We start from the raw sequence: 20,708 nt of genomic DNA on the forward strand, positions 1-20,708 counted from the left end.
ACTGATTTACATTTTTGCAAATCTCTTTAATGTGTGGCTCCAGGAAAATAGCTGGAGTCACATATCTGCTTCTGCATTTAACCTGTTACATCACATATCAGGTAGTCTTTGAAAACTACTGCATACTCTTGAGAGAATCAAAGTGAAAATAGCAATTTCTTAATATAATCATGAAATCCCTTTTGACCTCTAAAACCCAGGAAAGTGTTTTAATGACTTCCAGGAGTCCTTGGACCACACTTTGAGAAATGCTGTTATAATAAGTATGCAACAATCCCTCATATGAGCATTCACTAGTCTATAAACTGTCTGAGGGCAGAAGCCATATTTTTCACATGCTACATTCCTAGTGCTTGGCCCAGAGCAAACCTTAGCATGTTATTGCTCATCAGACTGATTTTGATCTCCATATTTAAATGCTTCATAAACTTCTTTTAAGTCTGTTCATGTTGTCATACAATTTTATTAACAAGGTGTTTGAAAGAAAATTTTTAATAGCACTGGCATTCCAAATTTATAAGTGCACCAGATGAAAAACTAAAATGTAATAGGTGACTTCTGTATTTTAAACTTTCACTGAAAAAATAAAAACAAATCTATCTTAAGCATTATATTCACATTTTAATATTATTTGTCAAAACGTGCCACTTAATTGTATTCTCTGAATATCACAGGAGACAAGATTCTTATTTACCAAGCAGTATAGTCAAATTTTATTCTGATCTTTAATTATGAACAGTATTGACTTATTCTCTCATTAATACTCTGATAAAACAATAGAATATAGTATAACACATATACAAATTCATTTTATCAATATATTTTGCTGTGTGTACTCATAAAATAGTCCTATGCATTTTCTTAATGTTGAGGCAATATCTGAGTTTAACTTACTCACCTTGGTGCAAATTCATCAATTGTCAGGCCAGCTTGGATTCCAGTTCTACAGTACTCCAACCCATCTGCTATAGTATAGGCCAGTTCCAAGATGGCATCCGCTCCTGCTTCCTGCATATGGTATCCACTGATTGAAATTGAATTAAATTTTGGCATGTGCTACATAAAATAAAATCAAAACACAACACTGAATAAAAATATTAAAAGGTTCTATTAAATCTATTTTATAAGACAATATTATTTTTAAATGATGTTCAACTCAGATATACTAAGTAACTTAGCTTATAATATTAACTGAAAGTATTTAATGCTTACTTTGTTACATTTAATTCATTTGCCAATTTAAATGACTGATCCAATGAACCTTTAGCACCATCACCTTTTTTTTTTTTAATATATTTTTATTGATTTTTTTACAGAGAGAAAGGGAGGGGGATAGAGAGTTAGAAACACTGATGAGAGAGAAACATCAATCAGCTGCCTCCTGCACACTCCCTACTGGGGATGGGCCTGCAACCAAGGTACATGCCCATGACCGGAATCGAACCTGGGACCCTTGAGCCCGCAGGCTGACGCTCTATCCACTGAGCCAAACCGGCTAGGGCAACACCATCACCTTTAACACCAAAAATTTAAACTTCAAAATTAGCTGGCTGAGGTCAGGAATGTAACCTTTGCCCTCAGACATCTTTAATTCAAAACCAATGACTTTAATCTCATAAGAGGTCCTAAGACCTCATAACTTTGGGCTAATCTGCTGAAGATATATAAATTTGTTATTTACTTGTTATTAATTCTATTATTTGAATGAAGTCATTGAACATGAGTAAGTACACAATATAGAAACAAACAGGAAAATTGTTCAATCCCAAGTACTACATATTGAAACAAAACAGGATAAAATCAATGGCAAAAATCAAAGATTTCAGTTTAATTTACTGAGATATTTAATGCTATGCATATCTCAGACAGATTCTTTCTACCATAATCACTAAGAAAACGACATTTCCACTATTCTCCTAAAATTTCAAGTTAGATAGGATACATATCACACATATTCTCAAGAGCCAAAAATTATTATCCTTCCCTAAAATTAACCAAACATAAAATAATAAAAACTAAGTGACCAGGAAGATAACTGGAAGTCACAGTGATTAAGAACATGGGCTCTGGAATCAGAGTGCTCAAATTCTAGCTGTCACTTAACTAGCCATGAGACTGACTGCAGGCAAGTTTCTCGACCTTGTTATTCCTGCATTTCCTAAAGTATAAACTACAGATAATGATTGTACCTTCCTCATGAAGTTGTTGTAGGATTAAATGAAATGATTCATCTAAACCACTTAGTAGTATGTCAGTGCACAATAAGCACACAAAAAATTAGTTGGCCTAGCCAGTGCTCAGTGGTTAGAACGTCAGCCTGTGGACTAAAGGGTCTTGGTCATGTGCCATAGGCAACCAATCGATGTGTCTCTCTCTGTCTATCCCCCTCCCTTCCACTCTCTCTAAAAATCAATGGAAAAAATACCCTCGGGTGAGAATCAACAACAAAAATTAGTTGTTCTAGCATATCATGTGGATTATCTGTATTTTACTTTGCAAATATTTTATTTATAACTAACTAAAAGCTCTTTAAAATTTTCCATCACAAAAGCAATAAGGGACTTCAATTCCATGGAAGATACTACTTGAGTATACTGGGAATTTACAAATAAGAAGCAAGGAAACAAACATGTGCTTCTCTACCAAGAGGAGTTTTTAGTAGCGGGATTTCTTTAATAATAATAAAAATACCGGACTATTAAAATATTATTCAGCCTTAAAAAGGGAGGATAGTCTAACACATGCTACAACATGGATGCTCCATGAGGACATTATGCTAAGTGAAATGAGCCAGTCGTACAAAGATAAATACTATATGGTTCCCTTTATATGTGGTGCTTAGTCAAATTCATAAAGATTAAAAAGTAGAATGGTGGTTGTGAGGAAGGAGGGGATAATGGAAAATTAGTACTTAGATACAGAGTTTCAGTTTTGCAAGATTAAGAGTTCTGGAGATGGCCGAAACCGGTTTGGCTCAGTGGATAGAGCGTCGGCCTGCAGACTGAATGGTCCCAGGTTCGATTCCGGTCAAAGGCATGTACCTGGGTTGCGGGCACATCCCCAGTTGGAGGTGTGCAGGAGGCAGCTGATCGATGTTTCTCTCTCATCGATGTTTCTGACTCTCTGTCTCTCTCTCTTCCTCTCTGTAAAAAATCAATAAAATATATTTTAAAAAAAAAGAGTTCTGGAGATGAATGGTGGTGCTGGCTGCAAAACAATGCGAACGTACTTAACGCCACTGACTATACACTTAAAAATTAAGATGGTAAATTTTATGGTATGTGTACTTTGCCACGATTAGAAATTTTTTAATGAATAATACAAAAGTTTACAGTTTACAAGCACTTTAATACAACATTATTTGATCAATATCTGAAACTGGCACTTTTATCATTTTTATGAAGGACTATATATAAAGCAATTTTGAGCTTGTAGAGGACATTAGGATCTTTACAAGGTGAAACGTACAAGTGTGGCAGCACACACCGCTATATTCTCCACTCTCCTATAATACCTGAACTATAAATTCAGAGTGCCAATGTCCAGAATTGCACTTCCAATCTTCCCTCACTACTGGTGTGTGTCCATTGAGGCATACAAGTAGAAATTTGGTTTGTTCCTTCTGGAAATTTACCTTTTATCAGATAAGCCGGGTCCCTCTCTTCATACAAACACACCTGGCCCATGAGCTGGCACACTAACAACAGAGGAGAAGCCAGATGAAAGGAAACTGGAACCCTGTGACTGACAGGGTGGTTTCTGACAGCCCCACCTTACTACTTCTACATGAAAGAGAACTGCCTCCTATTTAGTTTAAGCCACTACTTTTTGTATATCTGGGTTTGTCATATGCTATCCTCCAGGGCATGTGTTCTTGACATTGAAAAGGGTGACAGAAATGTACAATTCTATACAATATCATTTTCATGGACAGATGAAATCTATGAAAATAAATACAATTGCAAAGTGTAAAGGCTAAATGTCAATAGAGGAGAATATGCCCTAACCAGTTTGGCTCAGTGGATAGAGCATTGGCCTGCGGGCTCAAGGGTCCCAGGCTCGATTCCGGTCAAGGGCATGTACCTTGGTTGCGGGCACATCCCCAGTAGGGGGTGTGCAGGCGGCAGCTGATCGATATTTCTAAGTTTCTATCCCTCTCCCTCTCCCTTCCTCTCTGTAAAAAATCAATAAAATACTTTTTTTTTAAAAAAGAGAATATGCAATACTTGTAAGAGTTCTGAGAAAATAACAATTGTAAGAAGTGAAAAAGATACAGATTTGATGGCAGAAGTGAAATTTGTCCTTTACTATGAAACAGTGGTTTAACTTTAAGGTTAGTGAGGAAAAGGAAAGGATTACTATCAAGAAACAAAGTGAGTTGTTGCTCATCGACCCAGGAACCAAGAGGTCACAGTTCGATTCCTGGTCAGGGCACATGCCCAGGTTTTGGGCTCGATCCCCAGTACAAGGTGTGCAGGAGGCAGTTGATCAATGATGTTTCTCTCATTGATGTTTCTATCTCTCTATCCCTTTCCCTTCCTCTCTCTCTAAAAATCAATAAAAACATTTTTTTAAATGCTTAAATTATATATTTTTTAAAAAGAAGCAAAGTGAGAATGATGGAGGGAAATAAATATATGAGTTATCCAAAGGGAAATTAAGAAACCAGGTTTCCTGTGGAGGGACTGCTGTTAATATAAGAATATTATAAGGTCTTATTTTCCCACCACTCTGATTGAGAAAGATGAACTTAATTCAGGAGTGAAATATTAGGAGACTCATTGTAGTTGCAGATATAAGTGATACCTTTTAATCCAGCAATTTCCAATCTTTTTCATCTCATGGCACACATGAACTACTAAAATACTGCAGCACACCAAAAAATATATATTTTGCTGATCTAACAACAAAAAAAATAGCTACATTTTTTATTCATTCATAGCAGATGGCCAATGTATTGGCTGTTGTCATTTTTTTATTTGACAATCTAAGGTAAAAGAGATCAATGCCTGTAACTAAATAGTCAGGTATTGCATGTTTTAAAAATTCTTGCAGCACACCTGTGTATCATGGACACAGTGGTTGAAAACTGCTGTTCTAATCCAATTTTTAGCAGAAATAAAGCTGATACTTTGATTCCCATCTGTCTGACACCAGTGTCTATTCACAACTGAGGAAATGAAGAAGTATAAATTATGGGCCTTCTCTGATTATAAAAATTTCAATAATAAAGAAAATACAGCCGAACCGGTTTGGCTCAGTGGATAGAGCGTCGGCCTGTGGACTCAAGGGTCCCGGGTTCGATTCCGGTCAAGGGCATGTACCCTGGTTGCGGGCACATCCCCAGTGGGGGGCGTGCAGGAGGCAGCTGATCGATCTTCTCACCGATGTTTCTAACTCTCTGTCCCTCTCCCTTCTTCTCTGTGGAAAATCAATAAAATATATTTAAAAAAAAAAAAGAAAAGAAAATACAGTAAATGTCTAGTGTCCAGATTTCTACAACTGATTCATAACATTAGTACATGACTCATAACATTAGTACATGAAAGACCAAAAAAAAAAAAAAAACTAACAACACACATACACAAAAACTAAACAAGACAAAAAAAACCCACATCTGACTTTATACTACAATAAGTATTACTCAGTCAGTTACTGAATTCAAATTAGGTTATGGTATTTTATAAAAATTCCTACATTCACAGAACTACAGAAAAACCTATAATAAACACAAAGGATACCTGTGCTGTATATTCGAAGATGTCAGCAATAATTTTCATGGATGGTTCTGGAGGAAAAATATAAGTATTTCTGACCATAAACTCCTTTAGTATATCATTTTGGATTGTACCAGTAAGTTTCTCTTTAGGTACACCTTGCTCTTCTCCAGTTACTATAAAATTTGCAAGAACTGGAATAACTGCTCCATTCATGGTCATGGAAACTGACATTTTTTCTAAAGGAATTCCGTCAAAAAGAATTTTGGTATCTTCCACACTGTCAATTGCAACTCCAGCCATTCCAACATCACCACGGACTCGAGGGTTGTCTGAATCATAGCCACGATGTGTTGCCAGATCAAAGGCAACTGATAATCCCTGTTGGCCAGCTAAATATATAAAGAAAAGATAATGTCAGCTTAAAGAGTGTGGCATATAAGTTAACTGATTTGCCTATCACTAGTAAGTGTTGATTCATCTCATCATAGTACACTTTTATAACAAACATTTTTATGTTTGTAAATGTCAAAACAAATTTAAATAGATATTTTATTTTCTAAGACAGTCGGTTGTTTCCCATGTGCTAAAATGCACAAATTGAGTTCCAGACCTCACTATCAGAATGAAAGAAACAAAACAAAACACCTCATTTATGTTACGTCCATTTGTGGATTTTTTGTATCTTAACCATTTTTGATAGAAATATGTTGATGATTCATGTCAAGATTTGGCAGTTTATACATAGTTAACAGTATTGAGTATTTCTATGCTCACTTATTTTTTTTCATGTGATATGGTCATTACAGGATGTCTTGGCTATTCAAATATTCTGGGAAACTATGAAAATCATGCGAAAAGCTGAAATATTCTACACTAAATATAAGTTCAGTCATCTATGGCCAATACAAATTTATAGTCCAGCATTCAAACAATATGACTTTATAATAGATCAGAAAGAAGAAATAGTAAATATGATTTTCAGAGAATGAATGCCAGATTGCACTGAATATATTTATACCACATTATTATTTATTACTTTCTTTGGACATCACTTAATCCCTTTTAGCCTCCAATTCCTACCCTAAAATAATGTTTATTAAAACTTTTCAAAGACAAAGCCAATGTCTCTTTTCTTCTTACAATTTCACTTCACCTAATTTCTTTTACACAATGTGCATGGAAGTGTTCTTGCTTTCAAGAACTGAGTATTTTGCCCTGACCGGTTTGGCTCAGTGGATAGAGCGTCGGCCTGCAGACTGAAGGGTTCCAGGTTCGATTCCAGTCAAGGGCATGTACCTTGGTTGCAGGCACATCCCCAGTAGTGGGTGTGCAGGAGGCAGCTGATCGATGTTTCTGACTCTCTAGCCCTCTCCCTTCCTCTTTGTAAAAAATCAATAAAATAGATTTAAAAAAAAAAAAAAGAACTGAGTATTTTATTCTGGCTTACTATCCTTTGACCATGGAAGTTGAAAAACATTCATTGTTTTCAGAATACAATCTAAACTACAAAATTATAAAATAACTATTATCTTTACAGAAATTAATCAACCTCCCCTCAAAAAGAAACCAAGATGAGAAAGTGTATGTTTGATCATAAATATTATATCTCATTAAAATCTCACCCTTAATATTGTCCTTATAGAACTTATTGCTCTCTTCCACAGTGCTAAAGCCAGCATACTGGCGGATGGTCCAGGGCCTAAAGGTGTACATGGTGGGATATGGTCCACGTGTGAATGGCTTCACTCCTGGAAGTTCTTCAGGTGAGTCCTTGGTATCCCTGCTGGAATATAAGGGCTTTATGGAGATCCCTTCTGGGGTGCGCCATATTAGGTCCTCTGGATTTTTGCCTTTCAGCTGCTTTTTAGCCAGGGCAGCCCATTCTGGGTGAAGGGGTTGTTTTTGATGTAGAAGTCGCTGCCATATAAGTCTGGAGCCTGACGACTCTTTTAGTTGCTTCAGATGATGAGGTGAAAGCAAAACAAGCCGATTCTTAGCTCTCAACATGATGGAGCATGGAAAGCACCCAACAGAATCAAAAACTGATCTAGAAAAAGAGCACAGGGTATATTTATTTACAAGAGAAAGGCAAAATGGGAGCTATTAGTGAGAAAAGAGAAGCAAGAAGGTATATTAGTGTGATTTTATCTCTTCTTCTTTTCTATTTCCTGTATCTGACCGTTTATAAATGGCCCATCTTCTCACAACTACTATTATTGTTCTAGTCGTCTTCCTCAATAGCCTCGTAGCTGATTTTACTAACCAGTCTTGGCCCCTCTAATTTATTCTACACACCGACAGCAGAGCAAATCTGATGTCACACTGCTCTTAAAGATTTTTCAAAGGCTCTGCATTGTAGAGAGGATATAGTATATAGCATCTTAATTGATTCTTTTCATTCAAAAGTTTTTCATTTAACACTTATTTAATGACAGGCATTGTGTTGGCTGCTGGATAAAAAGTGGTAAGGAAAACAAACAGGCATTTAAGGCCTTCATGACCTGCTTGCCTCTCAGACTCATCTCTGCCTTTTTCCTCAATCTGTATTCTATAGATACTGGATTACCCACAGTTCCCTGCATATGTCAAAGTTCTTTGATTTGTTCTTGCTCTCCCACCTGCCTTGAATGTTCTTATTTGGCTAATTCAGCTAAGATATCATCTCTAATATACAGGGCTTTCTATGGGCCCAGCACTGCTTTAAGAACTTTATACATAAAGTACCAATTTTAATTTTCACAACACTAAAAAATAGGTACTAATATTATTACAGACAAGGAAACTGAGGCACAAAAGAGCCAGCATTTGAATCTAGGCAGTCCCATTTCAAAGGCCTTGAATTGAACTAATATACTCACAGCCTCTCCTTGAATCCACAAGCTGGGCTAAATGGCCTCTTCAGTAATCTATAGAACTCCGTTTCCCTATTTATACATCTACTAGTGGCTCAGTGCACGAATTTGTGCACATTGAAAGGAAATTAATTAGAAGAAATATATTGATGTCACTATTCACCCTTTCTCTATAATAGAAATGTCAACCAAATTCACAATTGACAATGACAGATCAAAACACATGCATGCAATTGGTGCCAGCGAGAGCTTTTTACTAGTATGTATCGCACATGCACAAGTCAACTTAGCCTTTTATAGATATAGAACAAACTTGCCTAATTAGACCTGCTTTCTGATTTAGCTAAACTTTTTCCAGCCCAGTGAAGTACCCCAACTTCTCTTTCAGGTAATTGTCAGCAACACATCAGTAAATATCAACATGAAGTAGATTATTATTATAGATCACGAAAGGAGAACAAAGGGTAAAATATTTAACTGCAGTAGTGTTTGACTATATTCTGCGCAGTGAGAAAACCTGAAGTCATTTTCAAGGTTCACCATTTCTTACTTCTTTTCAGTCGGGTCAAGGTTCTAAGCTTTCTAAATCTCCGTTTTCTGGCTAATGAAAAGAAAATAGGATTCCACCGAGTCTCCTATCTACTCCAGGACTTCTGTGAGGATCAAATGAGATGAGACACGGGAAAACGCTTCACAGATATTTGGTTACAGTGTAAAGTGTTTCCACCTGGCTAAAGTCTTCCTGGGCTGAAGAAACTGCAAGGAGGCTAGGGAGAGGAAGTCAGGTGTTGCTACTTGATGTCATTACCCAGATGGAGGGAAGGACACTTAGCATATTAGCCTTTTACATAGACAGACCATCTCCCATGTGACAACATATTAGAATACTATCTTTTATGCTTCTATAAAATGCATTTATTTATGTAAGATACATTTGTTATCTACATAAAATACATGTCTATAAAATCATATATACATCTCTATATATACAGGGGTTGGCAAAAGAAGGTTTATAGTTGTATGACTATCCTATATAATAAAGAGGTGATATGCAAATTGACCATCACACCCTCACAAGATGGCTGCCTATGACCAGCCCAGCAGGGGGGTTAGTGAGGGACGACCAAACGACTGAACAAGCAGGCTGTGTGGGGCGACCAGGCTGGCAGGGGGTTAGTGAGGGACGTCCAAACGACTGAACAAGCAGGCTGCATAGGGCGACCAGGCCGGCAGGGGGGTTAGTGAGGGATGACCAAACAACTGAACAGCAGGCTGCTTGGGGTGACCAGACCTATGGGGAGGCCATGAGGGGGGACCAGGCCGGCAGGGGGAACCATTAGGGGAGACCAGGCCAGCAAGGGGGCAGTTGGGGGAGATCAGGCCAGTGGGGGGGGGGGGCAGTTAGGAGCAACCAGTATGGCATGCAGAGGCAGTGAGGGGCGATCAGGCCAGCAGTGGGGGGCAGTTAGGGGTGACCAGGCAGGCAGGCAGGTGAGCAATTAGAAACCAGCAGTCCAGGACTGTAAGAGGGATGTCCCCCAAGGGGTCCCATATTGGAGAGGGTGCAGGCTGTGCTGAGGGGACCCCCCATGCACAAATTTCATGCACTGGGCTATATATATATATATATATATATACACATATACACACACACACACACACACACATACATATTTCTTCTCTGCTAGTCTATACTATACACTGGTCTGACATTAGAGCTACATATTCCTTATAACTAGCACAGAGTCTTACACTAGGTATCTAATTCCCATTAAGTCCAATTTCATCATTTTACTATGTAGAAATTTAGGTCCACAGAAATCCTATATAATAAAAGACATGCAAATTAACCATCCCTCCGCTATGCTCAAGCCACTCCCACAAGCCACGCCCACAAGCCAATGAGTGAGTATGTAAATTAACCCAACAAAGATGGTGGGTAATTTGCATACACAGAGCAGAGTGGGAGAGCTGGCAGCTTGGGGGAACGTGGCTCCATCGGTCGCTTCCTTGGTCGCTCCCTTGGGGGGACATGGCTCCCTCGGTCACCAGACGGAGAGCAGAGCAGGAGAGCCGAGGCTTGGGGGGACGTGGCTCCCTCGGTTGGGGAAAACCCAGAGCGTGGGGAGCACCAGGAATGCTGGGAACCATACTTCTGATGGCAGCCCCAAGACCGGATGCGGAAGCCCAGAGTGCAGGGAGCACCAGGAATGCTGGGAATCGCAGTTCTGGTGGCAGACGGATCTCCTAGACCAGGGGTCCTCAAACTATGGCCCGCGGACCACATACAAATACAAATATTGTATTTGTTCCCGTTTTGTTTTTTTACTTCAAAATAAGATATGTGCAGTGTGCATAGGAATTTGTTCATAGTTTTTTTTTAAACTATAGTCCGGCCCTCCAACGGTCTGAGGGACAGTGAACTGGCCCCCTGTTTAAAAAGTTTGAGGACCCCTGTCCTAGACACTAGCAGTGGTTCTCAACCTTTCTAATGCCGCAACCCTTTATACAGTTCCTCATGTTGTGGTGATCCCCAATTTCATTGTTACAAATTGAACATAATTAAAGCATAGTGATTAATCACAAAAACAATATGTAATGGAACCAAGATGGCGGCGTAGGGAGCGGACCTGTGTGTGCTGCTCTCTCACAGCATCATTGAAACTATCAACTATGAAGTAAACAACCGCCACTCAGAACCATGGGGAAGTTGGCCCAGTGGGAGATCTACAACTGGAGGAAAAGAAAGAAGCGCAGTGAGACCGAGTGGGAGCTACGGAGGCACCAAAACCAGAGGTACGCAGTCACACGCCACGCGGGCTGCAAATGGATTCTCGGTTTTTTACGAACCCTCGAATCCTCTGGGCTTGCTCGGGGCGGGTCTCTGAGGCCCCAGATCCCACAGGGAGAGGCGGCCACGGCCTTGCAGTGGTCGGAGAGCGAGGGAAGCTCTGATACGCGGCTGCTCGCCGGCACCGAGGGACAAGAAGTCCTGGTGTCCCGGGGAGGCGAGGGGCGCGGAGACGCCGCCATCGCTATTTCATCCATGCTGGTGACTCCCTGTGACCCCGCCCTACCCTCAGGGCTGTGCCAGAGGCACAGGAGGGAATGACTGTGCTTTTACAAACTCTCAAATCCACTGAGCTGGTTCGGGCGGGTCTCTGAGGCCCCAGGCCCCAAGGCGAGAGACGGCACGGCCTTCCAGCGGTCAGGAAGCGAGGGAGGCTCTGGCGCTCGGCTGCTCGCCGGCACTGGGGGACACAAAGTCCTGGAGTCCTGGATAGGCAAGGGGCCGCTGAGTCTCCGCCCCGGCGACTCCCTGTGACCCCGCCCTACGCAATTTACATTCCCATCTGGGCTGTGCCAGACCCACAAGTAGAAGCGCCTTTTCTTCTGCAAACTTTCAAATCCACTGAGCTGGTTCAGGCGGGATCATGAGGCACCAGACCCTACGGGGAGAGGCAGCACGGCCTTGCAGCCATCAGAAAGCGAGGGAGACTCTGTTGCACAACTGCTCGCCGGCACTGGGGGACACAAAGCCCTGGCAGAGATTCAAGGGGCCGCGGAGACTCAGCCAGTGCTATTTGCTCCGCCATGGCGACTCCCTGAGTCTCAGCCTTAATCAATTTACATCCCCATCCAAGCTGTGCCAGGTGCACAAAAAGACCCACCTGCGCTTTTGCAGCCTATCCCAACAAATTGCAGACTTCAACTGCTCGCAGCCATGAGAGACACACTCAAGAAGCAGACCCAGGAGAACCAGGATGGCGGCATAAGGAAGAGACCTGTGCGTGCTACCTCGCACAACAACATCGAAACTACCAAATATCAGACAAACACCTATCATACAGAACCATGGGAAACTTGGCCCAGTGGAAGCTCTACAACTGGAAGGAGAGAAAGAACATTGAGACTGAGTAGGATGTGACACCAAGTACAGAGCCCAACCCAACAAACTGCAGATTTCAACTCCTCGCATAGAAAGAAGCGCATTGAGACTGAGTAGGATGTGCTGAGGCACCAAGTACAGAGCCCATCCCAGCAGGCTGCAGATTTCAGCTCCTTGCATCTGGGAGGGATGCAATCGGGGGGGCAGAGTCGGGTCCGGGGCCGGCCAGGGCTGGGCCTGACTCGGCCGGCACTGTGGAACTGCTGTACCAGCAAGCGCACAAACATGCCCACTGGTCCCAGTCTCTGGTGGGGCGCTGCGGGACAGCAGACAGGCAGTCTGTGCACTTGGTGGAGGGCAGGAGTGCTGGATGTTCAACCACCAGGAACGCCTGGAGATTTTGTCTGGTGGGGAGCCGCCGGCAGGGGACAGAGGGCCAAACATCCTGTTTCCCCGGTAAGGCTGGGATGGCCCCGGTGAGGTTGAAACGGTCCCGGTGTGGTAGGGACGACCCCGGCGAGGTTGAAACAGCCCCCGTGAGGTAGGGTGGACCCCAGTCAGGTCGAAACAGCCCTGGTGTGGTAGGGACAACCCCGGTGAGGTTGAAACGGCCCCCGTGAGGTAGGGACGACCCCAGTCAGGTCGAAACGGCCCCGGTGTGGTAGGGACGACCCCGGTGAGGTTGAAACAGCCCCCGTGAGGTAGGGACGACCCCAGTCAGGTCGAAACGGCCCCGGCGTGGTAGGGACAACCCCGGTCAGGTTGAAACGGCCCCGGTGTGGTAGGGACGACCCCAGTCAGGTCGAAACGGCCCCGGCGTGGTAGGGACAACCCCGGTCAGGTTGAAACAGCCCCGGTGTGGTAGGGACAACCCCGGTGAGGTTGAAACGGCCCCCGTGAGGTAGGGACGACCCCAGTCAGGTCGAAACGGCCCCGGCGTGGTAGGGACAACCCCGGTCAGGTTGAAACGGCCCCCGTGAGGTAGGGACGACCCCGGTGAGGTTGAAACAGCCCCCGTGAGGTAGGGACGACCCCAGTCAGGTCGAAACGGCCCCGGCGTGGTAGGGACAACCCCGGTCAGGTTGAAACAGCCCCGGTGTGGTAGGGACAACCCCGGTGAGGTTGAAACAGCCCCCGTGAGGTAGGGACGACCCTAGTCAGGTCGAAACGGCCCCGGTGTGGTAGGGACGACCCCGGTGAGGTTGAAACAGCCCCCGTGAGGTAGGGACGACCCCAGTCAGGTCGAAACGGCCCCGGCGTGGTAGGGACAACCCCGGTCAGGTTGAAACGGCCCCCGTGAGGTAGGGACGACCCCAGTCAGGTCAAAACGGCCCCGGCGTGGTAGGGACAACCCCGGTCAGGTTGAAACGGCCCCCGTGAGGTAGGGACGACCCCGGTGAGGTTGAAACAGCCCCCGTGAGGTAGGGACGACCCCAGTCAGGTCGAAACGGCCCCGGCGTGGTAGGGACAACCCCGGTCAGGTTGAAACGGCCCCGGTGTGGTAGGGACAACCCCGGTGAGGTTGAAACGGCCCCCGTGAGGTAGGGACGACCCCAGTCAGGTCGAAACGGCCCCGGTGTGGTAGGGACGACCCCGGTGAGGTTGAAACAGCCCCCGTGTGGTAGGGACGACCCCAGTCAGGTTGAAACGGCCCCGGTGTGGTAGGGACGACCCCAGTGAGGTTGAAACGGCCCCCGTGAGGTAGGGACGACCCCAGTCAGGTCGAAACGGCCCCGGTGTGGTAGGGACGACCCCGGTGAGGTTGAAACAGCCCCCGTGAGGTAGGGACGACCCCAGTCAGGTCGAAACGGCCCCGGCGTGGTAGGGACAACCCCGGTCAGGTTGAAACGGCCCCCGTGAGGTAGGGACGACCCCAGTCAGGTCGAAACGGCCCCGGCGTGGTAGGGACAACCCCGGTCAGGTTGAAACGGCCCCCGTGAGGTAGGGACGACCCCGGTGAGGTTGAAACAGCCCCTGTGAGGTAGGGACGACCCCAGTCAGGTCGAAACGGCCCCGGCGTGGTAGGGACAACCCCGGTCAGGTTGAAACGGCCCCGGTGTGGTAGGGACAACCCCGGTGAGGTTGGAACGGCCCCCGTGAGGTAGGGACGACCCCAGCCAGGTCGAAACGGCCCCGGTGTGGTAGGGACGACCCCGGTGAGGTTGAAACAGCCCCCGTGAGGTAGGGACGACCCCAGTCAGGTCGAAACGGCCCCGGTGTGGTAGGGACGACCCCAGTGAGGTTGAAACGGCCCCCGTGAGGTAGGGACGACCCCAGTGAGGTTGAAACGGCCCCCGTGAGGTAGGGACGACCCCAGTCAGGTCCAAACGGCCCCGGTGTGGTAGGGACGACCCCGGTGAGGTTGAAACAGCCCCCGTGAGGTAGGGACGACCCCAGTCAGGTCGAAACGGCCCCGGCGTGGTAGGGACAACCCCGGTCAGGTTGAAACGGCCCCCGTGAGGTAGGGACGACCCCGGTGAGGTTGAAACAGCCCCCGCGAGGTAGGGACGACCCCAGTCAGGTCGAAACGGCCCCGGCGTGGTAGGGACAACCCCGGTCAGGTTGAAACGGCCCCCGTGAGGTAGGGACGACCCCGGTGAGGTCGAAACGGCCCCGGCGTGGTAGGGACAACCCCGGTCAGGTTGAAACGGCCCCCGTGAGGTAGGGACGACCCCAGTCAGGTCGAAACGGCCCCGGTGTGGTAGGGACAACTCCGGTCAGGTTGAAACAGCCCCGGTGTGGTAGGGACAACCCCGGTGAGGTTGAATCGGCCCCCGTGAGGTAGGGACGACCCCAGTCAGGTCGAAACGGCCCCGGCGTGGTAGGGACAACCCCGGTCAGGTTGAAACGGCCCCCGTGAGGTAGGGACGACCCCGGTGAGGTTGAAACAGCCCCCGTGAGGTAGGGACGACCCCAGTCAGGTCGAAACGGCCCCGGCGTGGTAGGGACAACCCCGGTCAGGTTGAAACAGCCCCGGTGTGGTAGAGACAACCCCAGTCAGGTTGAAACGGCCCTGGTGTGGTAGGGACGACCCCGGTGAGGTTGAAACGGCCCCCGAGAGGTAGGGACGACCCCGGTGAGGTTGAAATGGCCCTGGTGAGGCTCAGACGGCCCTGGTGAGGTTGAGACTACTCCAGTGAGGTTGGGACAAATAAAGGGGACCAGTATGGACTGATGAACAGGTGTAGATACAGAAGCAGAGCAACATTGAACAGAATGTTAAACTACAATGGGGAGCCTGGGGAGGGTTGGGGGGGGGGGGATTAAGAGACCAACTGAAGGACTTATATGCATGCATATAAGATTAACCAATGGACACAAGACACGGGGCGGGGGGGGGGGGGCGGGGGGGGGGGGCGGGGGGTAGGGGCCGGGGGAATGTCATGGGGGGGAAAAAGGAGACATATGTAATACTCTTTGTAATACTTTAAGAAATAAAAATTATTTAAAAAAAAAAAAAAAAAAAAAAAGAAAAAAACAATATGTAATTATATGTGTGTTTTCCAATGGTCTTAGGTGACCCCTGTGAAAGGGTCGTTCGACCCCAAAGGGGTCGCAATCCACAGGTTGAGAACCACTGCACTAGAGCAAAGTGAGCCTGGAGCCAGTTACTGTTGCAGTTGGGGATGGAGGGAAAGCAAAGGTGAGAGACATAAGTAAAATCAGAGTGTCTAGGAAAAATTAAAGGGAAGATATCCTAAAACTTCCAGGAAATCTCCACCAATGGAGCAGAGAAAAAAAATGCCTCTATTATTCTGTGAGCAACAAACCAAACTGGGCTGGGGGTCTCAGACAATTCACTCATATGATTGCAAAGACAGACAGAAACTCCTGGATTGGAGAGAGCTCCCCTGAGGGCTCCCAGATTGGAGAGGGTGCAGGTTGGGCTGAGGGACGCCCCCTCCACCACACCTATCCCCAGTGCATGAATCTTTGTGCATCGGGCCCCTAGTAAAGAAATAAAATAGCTTGATCAAAATTCCACAAAGCAGTAAACTATTTATCTGAATTGCTACTTGTTAGAACCTAGTATTTTAAAATATTCTGATATGCAAATTTTATAATATATCCATCATGCCATATTGTTTTATAATAGGTAAGTCAAGAAGTAATGTGAGCCCTGACCGGTTTGGCTCAGTGGATAGAGCATCGGCCTGTGGACCAAAGGGTCCCAGGTTCGATTCCAGTCAAGGGCATGTACCTTGGTTGCGGACATATCCCCAGTGGGGGGTGTGCAGGAGGCAGCTGATCGATGTTTCTCTCTCATTGATGTTTCTAACTCTCTATCTCTCTCCCTTCCTCTCTGTAAAAAATCAATAAAATATATTTTTTTTAAAAAAAAAGAAGTAATGTGAGCTTAAAATTCTAGTTTCCATATCATTTCTTACTATAGTAAAGTTTAAAAGAAAATAAAAATACCCAACTTTTATTAGAGGGTTGTGAAACAAAACATATAAACCACTTATGGGAGTATTAGTTGCTTTAACCACTTCAGAAAACAAACTGGAAATATGTACAAGAAGTTTCAGAAATGATATTGCCATTCCACTGAGGAACATCACTTCTAGGAAAGTTACTACATAAAATACGTGTTCCCTCTAGCTTTACTTGTAATAAAGATTTAGAAAGATAATCGACAACATAGGAATGAATAATTATAGCAAAATACAAATGATAGAATTTTATGTAGCCATTAAAATGTATTTAAAAAATCGCCAAAACTAATCTTTGATGTTAGAAGGGAGGAGAATAGTTATTCATGGTGGTTAGTACAGAAAGAGAACGAGAGGAGTTTTTGAGGTGGTCTTGACTTGAATGCTGATTATATAGATGTATTCAGTTTGTGGAAATTTGTCAAACTGTACAATTACTGCATGTGCACTTACATCCTTTATAATAAAAGGGTAATATGCAAATTGACTGAATAGTGGAACAACCAGTCACTATGATGCACACTGACCACCAGGGGGCAGATGCTCAATGCAGGAGCTGTCCCCTGGTGGTCACTGCGCTCCCATAGGGGGAGTGCCGCTCAGCCAGAAGCTGGGCTGATGGCTGGTGAGCGCAGTGGCTCGCCTCCGTGGCAGCGCTAAGGATGTCTGACTTAAGCTTAGGTCCGCTCCCTACAGCCATCAGTAGGACATCCCCCAAGGGTTCCTGGACTGCGAAAGGGCACAAGCCAGACTGAGTGCACGAATGTTGTGCACTGGGTCTCTAGTGTAAATATATTATACATAGGTTAAAATTTTAAATATGTTATACATAGTCTCTTTAAAAAGGAGATAGGCTCAAAAAGTATCAAGTGAAAGAATCAGGATAAAAAATTGTAAATACAATATGTTCAACTAACTAAAAATACATAAAATCTAATGGAATTACAACAAAAATAATTCCCAGTTTTTAAATTTTTTAAATATATTTTTATTGATTTCAGAGAGGAAGGGAGAGGAAGAGAGAGAAACATCAATGCTGAGAGATAATCATTGACTGGCTGCCTTGCGCACACCCCTAACTGGGGATGGAGGCCCAACCCGACATGTGCCCCTACCAGGAACCAAAACGTGACCTCCTGGTTCCCATGCAACACTCAACCACTGAGCCACACCGGCCAGACCCATTTTAAAAGCTATTATGATTTTTAATTTATGAAATCCACGGGATCTTTGTCATCCATCTAACAAGCCACACACTACATGTATTAGCTTCAAAAGTGGGTGAGAAGAATAATTAAGTTATAACTGAACTATTAGTGTAATCTATATATATTCTATATATATAAAAGCCTAAGCAACCAGATGACCAGCCAGTAGCTATGACATGCACTGACCACCAGGGGGCAGATGCTCAACACAGGAGCTGCCCCCTGGTGGTCAGTGCTCTCCCACAGTGGGAGCGTTGCTCAGCTGACCCATGGGTGCCAGACACCGAGCTCATGGCTGACAAGAGCAGCTGCGGTGGTGCAAGCCTCTCCCGCCTCTGCGGCAGCGCTACTGAGCAGAGGCAGGTGCAGTGGGGCCAGAATGAGTGGGAGTGGCACTGGCCATGCTCAGGCTCCTCCCAGGCCGCCTGCTGCTTCGCGCACTACTACGGGGGATGTCAGACTGCTGGTTTCGGCCCAATCCCCGCAGGCCAGGCTGAGGGACCCCACCAGTGCATGAATCTGTGCACCGGGCCTCTAGTAATGATATAAAAAGTAATTTGAAAACTGTCTTGAGACTAGACTGTAGACAGGAAATATCACACTTCACACAAAATAATCATGCGCTTTCTTAAACCTGAACAAATAATTAGGAAAAAACCCTACAAAACTTACTTCCTGAAAATCACATGGCAAATTGGTATAGGCTAGAAATAAACATCATCTATAATAATAAAATCATAATATGCTAATTAGACCTTCCGGACGTCATTCCAGATGAAGCCGCAGTGGTGGAGGTCAAGGCAGAGGTGGTTAGGGGCGATCAGGCAGGCAGGCAAGCGGTTAAGGGTGATCAGGCAGACAGGCAGAGTGGTTAGGGGCGATCAGGCAGGTAGGTGAGTGGTTAGGGGTGATCAGGCAGGCAGGCAGGTGAGCGGTTAGGAGCCAGTGGTCCCGGATTGTGAGAGGGATGTCCAACTTCCAGTTTAGGCCTGATCCCGCAGGGATCCCTGTGGGATCAGGCCTAAACACCAGCCGTCGGACATCCCCAGAGGGGTCCTGGATTGCGAGAGTGCAGGCCGGGCTGAGAGACCCCCCCAACCCCACGCACGAATGTCATGCACTGGGCCTCTAGTTTTTAGATAAGCACACAACTACTGCTGATGGCAACAGGACTTCTAAATTTTCTCAGACCCATCAAGAGATGCTTCGAATCAAGCAGGTGTTGCTCAGTGGTTGAGTGAGGACCCATGAACCAGCAGATCCCGGTTGGATTCCCAGTCAGGGCACCTGCCAAGTTGTGGGCTGGATCTCCAATAGTGGGCGTGCAGGAGGCAGCCAATAAATGATTCTCTTTCATCACTGATGTTTCTATCTCTCTCCACTCCCTTCCTCTCTGAAATCAATAAAAACATTTTTTAAAGAGAAGCTTCAAGCATTCAAAGAAGCAACTTGCAAAGCAAATAACCTTCAAGTTTTGGCTGTTTACATGTAGCTTCGCATTAATATTTCAATAACTAGTCACCTCTGCCCTGCCAGCATGGCTCAGTGGTTGAGCGTGGACCGGTTGCTGGCTCCATTCCCAGTAGGAGGCATGCTGGAAGCAGCTGATAAACGATTCTCTCTCATCATTGATGTTTCTCTCTCTTCTTCTCCTTTCCTCTCTGAAATCAATAAAAATATTAAAAATAAAATAAAATAAGAACCAACCAACTTCCAGTATTTAGCAAATTTGGATTGGAGAAGACAACCTAGAACATGCATATTAAATATTAGCATAAATAAATCATTAAACATAACATATGCGGGGGGGGGGGATCATCAAGTGATCTAAAACCACACACACACTATCCACGTTTTCGACCTTCTGATATAATGCTCTCTTTCTAGATAGAATGGAGAACAAGTTAGTAGTTTACAATTTTACGTCAATTTAGATCTGACTTTCCGTTACCTGCATACCGAAAGTCACTTGGAGTACCGCCACCTCTTACACACACACACACACACTCACTCACTCTCACTCACAGTAACATGCGGCGCCAGCGCACCCTTCTGCAACCATACAAGTGACCTCTGCCTAGGAGCCTCGGGGTGCTTGGGTGGCCAGGGAACATGGCGACACGGCCCCGACCCGATAAAAACACCTGCCCCGCAGTACCTCTCAACTCCCAAGGGCCTCCCTGAGAGTGAGCGGTCGGTGGCGAACCTAAGCCGCAGGATACGGTAGAGGAGAGCGCGATCCCGTCCGAGCAGGACGTGCAGGAAGAAGTTGGGGGTGGAGAGGTCAGAGGCTCAGAGGACGGGAGTGGGGGCGGGGGGGGAGCCAGAAGAACGGAGGGACGGTAAAGGCGGACGTGCCCCAAGGTGCACGGTCCTACTCACCGGCCGGTCGGTCTCGGACCTGGGCTCCGCTAGAGCGCGGCGGAAGCAGGGTACCCCCGACCCCACCAGCCAGAGTTCTACGCAGCGGAGGACCCCGCGAGCGAGCCAGTCGGGGGGCGTAGGTCGACAACGCCCTCCTTCCAGCCAATCACCTCGCGTACTTGGGGGCGCGCTCCGAATGACGTCAGGGCGTGGCTAGCCGCCTACTTCTCGCTAGCGGCGCT

The 20,708-nt window shown here is 45.6% G+C and overlaps 1 protein-coding gene across 1 annotated transcript in view; it reads right to left on the reverse strand.

Moving 5' to 3' along the window:
- The window catches only part of MMUT (methylmalonyl-CoA mutase), a 46,495-nt gene extending 25,910 nt beyond the window's left edge, over nt 1-20,585 (reverse strand). Inside the window, exons 1-4 of the mRNA XM_070418445.1 lie at nt 20,485-20,585; nt 7,343-7,767; nt 5,742-6,109; nt 899-1,056 (exon numbers count right to left, since the gene is read on the reverse strand). Coding sequence (XP_070274546.1) covers nt 899-1,056; nt 5,742-6,109; nt 7,343-7,727 — 911 coding nt within the window. The 5' untranslated portion in view covers nt 7,728-7,767; nt 20,485-20,585. The remainder of the gene's footprint in view (nt 1-898; nt 1,057-5,741; nt 6,110-7,342; nt 7,768-20,484) is intronic.
- Between the last annotated feature and the right edge of the window lie 123 nt (nt 20,586-20,708).

Source organism: Myotis yumanensis, unplaced genomic scaffold (genome assembly GCF_028538775.1).
Source record: "Myotis yumanensis isolate MYYU_CA2020_CCGP unplaced genomic scaffold, mMyoYum1.0.hap1 SCAF_6, whole genome shotgun sequence".
NCBI lineage: Eukaryota > Metazoa > Chordata > Mammalia > Chiroptera > Vespertilionidae > Myotis > Myotis yumanensis.